The sequence below is a fragment of the Callionymus lyra genome, chromosome 2 (assembly GCF_982586985.1).
Source record: "Callionymus lyra chromosome 2, fCalLyr1.hap1.1, whole genome shotgun sequence".
Classification (NCBI taxonomy): Eukaryota; Metazoa; Chordata; class Actinopteri; order Syngnathiformes; family Callionymidae; genus Callionymus; species Callionymus lyra.
This window is the reverse complement of record NC_141819.1, coordinates 874650-886457: the sequence shown is the minus strand read 5'-3', so window position 1 is coordinate 886457 and position 11808 is coordinate 874650. Positions and strand designations below refer to the sequence as shown.

General features: G+C 38.4%; 1 protein-coding gene across 2 annotated transcripts in view; it reads left to right on the top strand.

The window, feature by feature from the left end:
* Window positions 1–11808, top strand: part of edem3 (ER degradation enhancer, mannosidase alpha-like 3) — a 37224-nt gene that overhangs the window by 1136 nt on the left and 24280 nt on the right. For both annotated transcript variants that reach the window (XM_087783162.1, XM_087783163.1), the window contains exons 2-10: window positions 18–63; window positions 904–1004; window positions 1947–1986; window positions 2055–2167; window positions 2233–2386; window positions 3452–3586; window positions 4389–4494; window positions 6449–6546; window positions 6712–6837. In XM_087783162.1, coding sequence (XP_087639288.1) covers window positions 18–63; window positions 904–1004; window positions 1947–1986; window positions 2055–2167; window positions 2233–2386; window positions 3452–3586; window positions 4389–4494; window positions 6449–6546; window positions 6712–6837 — 919 coding nt within the window. The remainder of the gene's footprint in view (window positions 1–17; window positions 64–903; window positions 1005–1946; window positions 1987–2054; window positions 2168–2232; window positions 2387–3451; window positions 3587–4388; window positions 4495–6448; window positions 6547–6711; window positions 6838–11808) is intronic.

Below are 11808 nucleotides of genomic sequence, written 5' to 3'. Positions count from 1 at the left end.
CGTGTTCTCTTGTCCAGGAACCAAGTGGTGGAGATGTTCGACCACGCTTATCACAACTACATGGTAGGTCTTGAGAAGGTCTTCTACACGCGTGTTGACTTTCACCATGTTCTACACTTATTACTGGAGAGTTGCTCTGAAATCTGGACGAACGAGAGGTTACGAGAGTCCATTATGACGTTACAATGGCTTCACTCCTCCAGCTGTAATCACGCTTTGTTTATACAACGAGTCCCTCACATACACACTTTACCACACACTGTGTGTTTCCTTCAGTTTCTTCTCATCTGACTTCAGCTCAAATGAAACTTGTTTGATGACTTGTGTTGTTGACTTGTGTTGTTGTTGTGTTACTGCAGGAACATGCGTACCCAGCTGACGATGACTTGTGTTGTTGACTTGTGTTGTGTTGTTGTTGTGTTACTGCAGGAACATGCGTACCCAGCTGACGATGACTTGTGTTGTTGACTTGTGTTGTTGTTGTGTGTCTGCAGGAACATGCGTACCCAGCTGACTTGTGTTGTGTTGTTGTTGTGTGTCTGCAGGAACATGCGTACCCAGCTGACTTGTGTTGTGTTGTTGTTGTGTGTCTGCAGGAACATGCGTACCCAGCTGACGATGTGTTGTGTTGTTGTTGTGTGTCTGCAGGAACATGCGTACCCAGCTGACTTGTGTTGTGTTGTTGTTGTGTGTCTGCAGGAACATGCGTACCCAGCTGACTTGTGTTGTGTTGTTGTTGTGTGTCTGCAGGAACATGCGTACCCAGCTGACTTGTGTTGTGTTGTTGTTGTGTGTCTGCAGGAACATGCGTACCCAGCTGACTTGTGTTGTGTTGTTGTTGTGTGTCTGCAGGAACATGCGTACCCAGCTGACTTGTGTTGTGTTGTTGTTGTGTGTCTGCAGGAACATGCGTACCCAGCTGACGAGCTCATGCCTCTCACATGCAGAGGACGAGTCCGTGGTTTGGAACCGAGTCGAGGAGACGTGGACGATGCTCTGGGGAAGTGAGTGATTCACACGTTACTGTATATTTGTGTACCAGGAGTAAATACACACAAGTACCTGAAGCGAGTCCACGAGCAGACCTACTACACTATATCATTATACACTACATATTAATGTATATAATGGTTTTTTATTGTTTATTATTGTATATTATTGTATATTATTGTTTATTATTGTATATTACTGTACATTATTGTTTATTATTGTATATTATTGTTTATTATTGTTTATCATTGTTTATTATTGTATATTACTGTACATTATTGTATATTATTGTATATTACTGTATATTACTGTATATTACTGTATATTACTGTATATTATTGTTTATTGTTTATCATTGTTTATTATTGTATATTACTGTACATTATTGTTTATTATTGTATATTATTGTATATTATTGTACATTACTGTATATTACTGTATATTATTGTACATTATTATACATTATTGTACATTATTGTTTATTATTGTATATTATTGTATATTATGGTATATTAGTGTATATTACTGTATATTACTGTATATTATTGTATATTACATTATTGTTTATTATTGTATATTATGGTATATTATGGTATATTATGGTATATTAGTGTATATTAATTATATTACAGTATTGTTTATTATTGTTCATTATTGTATATTATTGTATATTATGGTATATTATTGTATATTACATTATTGTTTATTATTGTTTATTATTGTATATTACTGTATATTAGTGTATATTACTGTATATATTTGTATATTGGTTGACAGTATATAGTGGGGACTTCATGTAACATCAGGTGTTTTACTGTCTCATGAAGACACAACATGTTGTGTTCAAAGATCAGTTGTTTCAAAAGCTGCTTCAAACTGGTTCTCACTGAAGAAACATTGACTCACCTGCACATTCACCTGCAAACACCTGCTTGACCTGGATTTCTCTCCCTCAGGTTCTCTCTGACACTCATCGACACCCTGGACACCCTGGTGGTGAGAAGATCTTCTCTTCTGTGCAAGAACATGAGCTGCTGAGGTCACGTGTCCATCTTCTCACGCAGCTGCTGAACAAGACCACGGAGTTCGAGGCCGCGGTGCGACGGGTTCTGTCCGACGTGAGGCTGGACAACGACATCGTGGTCTCGGTCTTTGAGACCAACATCCGGGTCCTGGGGTGAGTCTGCAGAGGACCACAGCGTCGCAGAAGCTTCCTCTGACCTGATGGTGGGTGTTTTCCAGAGGTTTGTTAGGAGGACATTCCATGGCCGTGATGCTGAAGGACGGCGGTCAACACATGCAGTGGTACCAGGACCAGCTTCTTCACATGGCCAAGGACATCGGACTTCGTCTGCTGCCAGCGTTCAACACCAGCAGTGGCCTTCCTTACCCCAGGGTAGGTCCTGCATCACTGCATGATGTTTCAGTCTGGTCTGGATGGAGCTGAGAAGATTCACAAGATCACCATCAAGAAAAGCTTCTCAAACCTCATGAAGAACGTCACGAAGAACGTCACGAAGAACCTCATGAAGAACGTCACGAAGAACGTCACGATGAACCTCATGAAGAACGTCACGAAGAACGTCATGATGAACCTCATGAAGAACGTCACGAAGAACGTCATGAAGATCGTCACGAAGAACGTCACGATGAACCTCATGAAGAACGTCACGAAGAACGTCACGATGAACCTCATGAAGAACGTCACGAAGAACGTCACGATGAACCTCATGAAGATCGTCACGAAGAACGTCACGATGAACCTCATGAAGAACGTCACGAAGAACGTCACGATGAACCTCATGAAGAACGTCACGAAGAACCTCATGAAGATCGTCACGAAGAACGTCACGATGAACCTCATGAAGAACGTCACGAAGAACGTCACGATGAACCTCATGAAGATCGTCACGAAGAACGTCACGATGAACCTCATGAAGAACGTCACGAAGAACGTCACGAAGAACCTCATGAAGAACGTCACGAAGAACGTCACGATGAACCTCATGAAGAACGTCACAAAGAACGTCACGATGAACCTCATGAAGAACGTCACGAAGAACGTCACGAAGAACCTCATGAAGAAAGTCACGAAGAACGTCACGAAGAACGTCACGAAGAACGTCACGAAGAACGTCACGAAGAACGTCACGAAGAACGTCACGAAGAACGTCACGAAGAACGTCACGAAGAACGTCACGAAGAACGTCACGAAGAACGTCACGAAGAACCTCACGAAGAACCTCACGAAGAACCTCACGAAGAACCTCACGAAGAACCTCACGAAGTCCAAGAAAACATCCACTCGTTCAACACGACATGTTGCAAATATCATGTTTGTCTACCTGTCCACAGGTGAACCTCAAGTACGGCGTCAGAGGTCCAATGATCATAATAATAATAATAATAACAACAGTATTAGTTAATAATAATGGAGATATGTTTGTCTACCTGTCCACAGGTGAACCTCAAGTACGGCGTCAGAGGTCCAGACACCAGGACAGGAACAGAGACAGATACTTGTACAGCCTGTGCTGGAACCATCATCCTGGAGTTTGCTGCCTTGAGCCGCTTCACTGGAGACCCTGTGTTTGAGGTGAGAGTCGGAAGAATAATGATAATATTAATACAAATAACAATAATAACAGTGACTATAATAATAATAGTTACAATTATAATTATAACAATGATAATAATCAAAATAATATTAATAACAATAATAATAATAACAGTGACAATGATAATTATAACAGTTACAATAATATTAATAGCAATAATACTAATAATATTAATAACAATAATAATACTATTAATAATAATAATAACAATAATAATTATTACAATAATAACAGTGACAATAATACTAATAATAACGACATAATAATATAATAACAATAAAATTAATAATAATAACAGTGACAATAATAATAATAATAATAACAATAATAATATAATAATAACAATACAATTAATAATAATAACAGTGACAATAATAATAATGATAATAACAATAATAATGGTGACAATAATAACAACAATAATAATATAATAATAACAATAATAATAATAGCAATAATAATAATAATAACAATAATAATAATAACAATAATAATAATAATAACAATAATAATAACAACAATAATATTATAATAATAACAATAATAATAATAGCAATAATAATAATAACAATAATAATAATAACAATAATAATAATAACAATAATAATAATAATAACAATAATAATAACAATAATAATAATATTACCTCCACCTGAAATACTTTCCAGAGAATTGAACCTAAAACCAGGAAACCTTGTTACCATTGAAGGTGTTTGTCCAGCAGTTGTCGACACAAGATGTTCAAGAGTGTTTAGAACTGATGACGCGTGTTGATCACAGGCTCAGGCCAGGAGAGCTTTAGACTTCCTGTGGGAGAAGAGACAGAGGAACAGCAACCTGGTGGGGACCACCATCAACATCCACTCTGGAGAGTGGGTGCGCAGGGGTAATGATACATGACGCATCTTTACATGCAAACATCAACTCTGTGTTCTTAGAATGATACATGACGCATCTTTACATGCAAACATCAACTCTGTGTTCTTAGAATGATATATGACGCATCTTTACATGCAAACATCAACTCTGTGTTCTTAGAATGATACATGACGCATCTTTACATGTCAACATCAACTCTGTGTTCTTAGAATGATATATGACGCATCTTTACATGCAAACATCAACTCTGTGTTCTTAGAATGATACATGACGCATCTTTACATGCAAACATCAACTCTGTGTTCTTAGAATGATATATGACGCATCTTTACATGCAAACATCAACTCTGTGTTCTTAGAATGATACATGACGCATCTTTACATGCAAACATCAACTCTGTGTTCTTAGAATGATATATGACGCATCTTTACATGCAAACATCAACTCTGTGTTCTTAGAATGATACATGACGCATCTTTACATGCAAACATCAACTCTGTGTTCTTAGAATGATATATGACGCATCTTTACATGCAAACATCAACTCTGTGTTCTTATAATGATACATGATGCATCTTTACATGCAAACATCAACTCTGTGTTCTTATAATGATACATGATGCATCTTTACATGTCAACATCAACTCTGTGTTCTTATAATGATACATGATGCATCTTTACATGTCAACATCAACTCTGTGTTCTTATAATGATACATGATGCATCTTTACATGTCAACATCAACTCTGTGTTCATTTAATGATACATGATGCATCTTTACATGTCAACATCAACTCTGTGTTCTTTTAATGATACATGATGGATCTTTACATGCAAACATCAACTCTGTGTTCTTATAATGATACATGATGCATCTTTACATGTCAACATCAACTCTGTGTTCTTATAATGATACATGATGCATCTTTACATGTCAACATCAACTCTGTGTTCTTATAATGATACATGATGCATCTTTACATGTCAACATCAACTCTGTGTTCTTATAATGATACATGATGCATCTTTACATGCAAACATGAACTCTGTGTTCTTAGAATGATATATGATGCATCTTTACATGCAAACATGAACTCTGTTTTCTTAGAATGATATATGATGCATCTTTACATGCAAACATCAACTCTGTGTTCTTAGAATGATACATGACGCATCTTTACATGCAAACATCAACTCTGCGTTCTTAGAATGATATATGACGCATCTTTACATGCAAACATCAACTCTGTGTTCTTATAATGATACATGATGCATCTTTACATGCAAACATCAACTCTGTGTTCTTATAATGATACATGATGCATCTTTACATGTCAACATCAACTCTGTGTTCTTATAATGATACATGATGCATCTTTACATGTCAACATCAACTCTGTGTTCTTATAATGATACATGATGCATCTTTACATGTCAACATCAACTCTGTGTTCATTTAATGATACATGATGCATCTTTACATGTCAACATCAACTCTGTGTTCTTTTAATGATACATGATGGATCTTTACATGCAAACATCAACTCTGTGTTCTTAGAATGATATAATAACTACATTTTTACATGCAAACATCAACTCTGTGTTCTTAAAATGATATATGATGCATCTTTACATGTAAACATCAACTCTGTGTTCTTTTAATGATACATGATGCATCTTTACATGTCAACAATAACTATGTGATCTTATAATGATAAATGATGCATCTTTACATGCAAACATCAACTCTGTTCTTATAATGATATATGATGCATCTTTACATGTCAACATCAACTCTGTGTTCTTATATTGATATATGATGCAAATTTACATGTCAACATGAACTCTGTGTTCTTAGAATGATATAATAACTACATCTTTACATGTAAACATGAACTCTGTGTTCTTAAATGATATAATAACTACATCTTTACATGTAAACATCAACTCTGGTCTGCAGACAGTGGTGTTGGTGCTGGCATCGACTCCTATTATGAATATCTACTGAAAGCCTACGTTCTCCTGGGAGATGATCAACTTCTGCAGCGCTTCAACATTGTGAGATCATTTCATCATGAACGCACATGAACGTACACACACGTACACACACGTACACACACTTTCACTTACACACTGTGACTCACACAAACACAAGCTATTAGCAAAACTGTAAGATTGAGCCACTGATGTTTAAACTTAAATGATAATTGAAGTCTCCTGCAGCATTATGCCTCCATCATGAAGTACATCAGTCAACCTCCTCTTCTGTTGGACGTCCACATCCACAAACCTCTGCTTCCTGCTCGCACCTGGATGGACTCACTGCTCGCCTTCTTCCCCGGACTACAGGTGAGAACCTGACACTTTATAAACTAGTTTGTTCTGGTGTTGACATGATGGAACTACAGGTGAGAACCTGACACTTTATGAACTAGTTTGTTCTGGTGTTGACATGATGGAACTACAGGTGAGAACCTGACACTTTATAAACTAGTTTGTTCTGGTGTTGACATGATGGAACTACAGGTGAGAACCTGACACTTTATAAACTAGTTTGTTCTGGTGTTGACATGATGGAACTACAGGTGAGAACCTGACACTTTATAAACTAGTTTGTTCTGGTGTTGACATGATGGAACTACAGGTGAGAACCTGACACTTTATAAACTAGTTTGTTCTTGTGTTGACCTGATGGAACTACAGGTGAGAACCTGACACTTTATAAACTAGTTTGTTCTTGTGTTGACCTGATGGAACTACAGGTGAGAACCTGACACTTTATAAACTAGTTTGTTCTGGTGTTGACATGATGGAACTACAGGTGAGAACCTGACACTTGTTCAGGTGTTGACCTGATGGAACTACAGGTGAGAACCTGACACTTTATAAACTAGTTTGTTCTGGTGTTGACATGATGGAACTACAGGTGAGAACCTGACACTTGTTCAGGTGTTGACCTGATGGAACTACAGGTGAGAACCTGACACTATATAAACTAGTTTGTTCGGTGTTGACATGATGGAACTACAGGTAAGAACCTGACACTTTATAAACTAGTTTGTTCTGGTGTTGACATGATGGAACTACAGGTGAGAACCTGACACTTTATAAACTAGTTTGTTCTGGTGTTGACATGATGGAACTACAGGTGAGAACCTGACACTTTATGAACTAGTTTGTTCTGGTGTTGACATGATGGAACTACAGGTGAGAACCTGACACTTTATAAACTAGTTTGTTCTGGTGTTGACCTGATGGAACTACAGGTGAGAACCTGACACTTGTTCAGGTGTTGACCTGATGGAACTACAGGTGAGAACCTGACACTTTATAAACTAGTTTGTTCTGCTGTTGACATGATGGAACTACAGGTGAGAACCTGACACTTGTTCAGGTGTTGACCTGATGGAACTACAGGTGAGAACCTGACACTATATAAACTAGTTTGTTCTGGTGTTGACATGATGGAACTACAGGTGAGAACCTGACACTATATAAACTAGTTTGTTCTGGTGTTGACATGATGGAACTACAGGTGAGAACCTGACACTATATAAACTAGTTTGTTCTGGTGTTGACATGATGGAACTACAGGTGAGAACCTGACACTTTATAAACTAGTTTGTTCTGGTGTTGACATGATGGAACTACAGGTGAGAACCTGACACTATATAAACTAGTTTGTTCTGGTGTTGACATGATGGAACTACAGGTGAGAACCTGACACTATATAAACTAGTTTGTTCTGGTGTTGACATGATGGAACTACAGGTGAGAACCTGACACTTTATAAACTAGTTTGTTCTGGTGTTGACATGATGGAACTACAGGTGAGAACCTGACACTTGTTCTTGTGTTGACCTGATGGAACTACAGGTGAGAACCTGACACTTTATAAACTAGTTTGTTCTGGTGTTGACCTGATGGAACTACAGGTGAGAACCTGACACTATATAAACTAGTTTGTTCTGGTGTTGACATGATGGAACTACAGGTGAGAACCTGACACTATATAAACTAGTTTGTTCTGGTGTTGACATGATGGAACTACAGGTGAGAACCTGACACTATATAAACTAGTTTGTTCTGGTGTTGACATGATGGAACTACAGGTGAGAACCTGACACTTTATAAACTAGTTTGTTCTGGTGTTGACATGATGGAACTACAGGTGAGAACCTGACACTTTATAAACTAGTTTGTTCTGGTGTTGACATGATGGAACTACAGGTGAGAACCTGACACTTTATGAACTAGTTTGTTCTGGTGTTGACCTGATGGAACTACAGGTGAGAACCTGACACTTTATAAACTAGTTTGTTCTGGTGTTGACATGATGGAACTACAGGTGAGAACCTGACACTTTATGAACTAGTTTGTTCTGGTGTTGACCTGATGGAACTACAGGTGAGAACCTGACACTTTATAAACTAGTTTGTTCTGGTGTTGACATGATGGAACTACAGGTGAGAACCTGACACTTTATAAACTAGTTTGTTCTGGTGTTGACATGATGGAACTACAGGTGAGAACCTGACACTTTATGAACTAGTTTGTTCTGGTGTTGACATGATGGAACTACAGGTGAGAACCTGACACTTTATAAACTAGTTTGTTCTGGTGTTGACATGATGGAACTACAGGTGAGAACCTGACACTTTATGAACTAGTTTGTTCTGGTGTTGACCTGATGGAACTACAGGTGAGAACCTGACACTTTATAAACTAGTTTGTTCTGGTGTTGACATGATGGAACTACAGGTGAGAACCTGACACTTGTTCTTGTGTTGACCTGATGGAACTACAGGTGAGAACCTGACACTTTATAAACTAGTTTGTTCTGGTGTTGACCTGATGGAACTACAGGTGAGAACCTGACACTTTATAAACTAGTTTGTTCTGGTGTTGACATGATGGAACTAAAGGTGAGAACCTGACACTTTATAAACTAGTTTGTTCTGGTGTTGACCTGATGGAACTACAGGTGAGAACCTGACACTTGTTCTTGTGTTGACCTGATGGAACTACAGGTGAGAACCTGACACTTTATAAACTAGTTTGTTCTGGTGTTGACCTGATGGAACTACAGGTGAGAACCTGACACTTTATAAACTAGTTTGTTCTGGTGTTGACATGATGGAACTACAGGTGAGAACCTGACACTTGTTCAGGTGTTGACCTGATGGAACTACAGGTGAGAACCTGACACTATATAAACTAGTTTGTTCTGGTGTTGACATGATGGAACTACAGGTGAGAACCTGACACTATATAAACTAGTTTGTTCTGGTGTTGACATGATGGAACTACAGGTGAGAACCTGACACTATATAAACTAGTTTGTTCTGGTGTTGACATGATGGAACTACAGGTGAGAACCTGACACTTTATGAACTAGTTTGTTCTGGTGTTGACCTGATGGAACTACAGGTGAGAACCTGACACTTTATAAACTAGTTTGTTCTGGTGTTGACCTGATGGAACTACAGGTGAGAACCTGACACTTTATAAACTAGTTTGTTCTGGTGTTGACATGATGGAACTACAGGTGAGAACCTGACACTTGTTCTTGTGTTGACCTGATGGAACTACAGGTGAGAACCTGACACTTTATAAACTAGTTTGTTCTGGTGTTGACCTGATGGAACTACAGGTGAGAACCTGACACTATATACACTAGTTTGTTCTGGTGTTGACATGATGGAACTACAGGTGAGAACCTGACACTATATAAACTAGTTTGTTCTGGTGTTGACATGATGGAACTACAGGTGAGAACCTGACACTATATAAACTAGTTTGTTCTGGTGTTGACATGATGGAACTACAGGTGAGAACCTGACACTTTATAAACTAGTTTGTTCTGGTGTTGACATGATGGAACTACAGGTGAGAACCTGACACTTTATAAACTAGTTTGTTCTGGTGTTGACATGATGGAACTACAGGTGAGAACCTGACACTTTATGAACTAGTTTGTTCTGGTGTTGACCTGATGGAACTACAGGTGAGAACCTGACACTTTATAAACTAGTTTGTTCTGGTGTTGACATGATGGAACTACAGGTGAGAACCTGACACTTTATGAACTAGTTTGTTCTGGTGTTGACCTGATGGAACTACAGGTGAGAACCTGACACTTTATAAACTAGTTTGTTCTGGTGTTGACATGATGGAACTACAGGTGAGAACCTGACACTTTATAAACTAGTTTGTTCTGGTGTTGACATGATGGAACTACAGGTGAGAACCTGACACTTTATGAACTAGTTTGTTCTGGTGTTGACATGATGGAACTACAGGTGAGAACCTGACACTTTATAAACTAGTTTGTTCTGGTGTTGACATGATGGAACTACAGGTGAGAACCTGACACTTTATGAACTAGTTTGTTCTGGTGTTGACCTGATGGAACTACAGGTGAGAACCTGACACTTTATAAACTAGTTTGTTCTGGTGTTGACATGATGGAACTACAGGTGAGAACCTGACACTTGTTCTTGTGTTGACCTGATGGAACTACAGGTGAGAACCTGACACTTTATAAACTAGTTTGTTCTGGTGTTGACCTGATGGAACTACAGGTGAGAACCTGACACTTTATAAACTAGTTTGTTCTGGTGTTGACATGATGGAACTAAAGGTGAGAACCTGACACTTTATAAACTAGTTTGTTCTGGTGTTGACCTGATGGAACTACAGGTGAGAACCTGACACTTGTTCTTGTGTTGACCTGATGGAACTACAGGTGAGAACCTGACACTTTATAAACTAGTTTGTTCTGGTGTTGACCTGATGGAACTACAGGTGAGAACCTGACACTTTATAAACTAGTTTGTTCTGGTGTTGACATGATGGAACTACAGGTGAGAACCTGACACTTGTTCAGGTGTTGACCTGATGGAACTACAGGTGAGAACCTGACACTATATAAACTAGTTTGTTCTGGTGTTGACATGATGGAACTACAGGTGAGAACCTGACACTATATAAACTAGTTTGTTCTGGTGTTGACATGATGGAACTACAGGTGAGAACCTGACACTTTATGAACTAGTTTGTTCTGGTGTTGACCTGATGGAACTACAGGTGAGAACCTGACACTTTATAAACTAGTTTGTTCTGGTGTTGACATGATGGAACTACAGGTGAGAACCTGACACTTTATGAACTAGTTTGTTCTGGTGTTGACATGATGGAACTACAGGTGAGAACCTGACACTTTATAAACTAGTTTGTTCTGGTGTTGACATGATGGAACTACAGGTGAGAACCTGACACTTTATGAACTAGTTTGTTCTGGTGTTGACCTGATGGAAC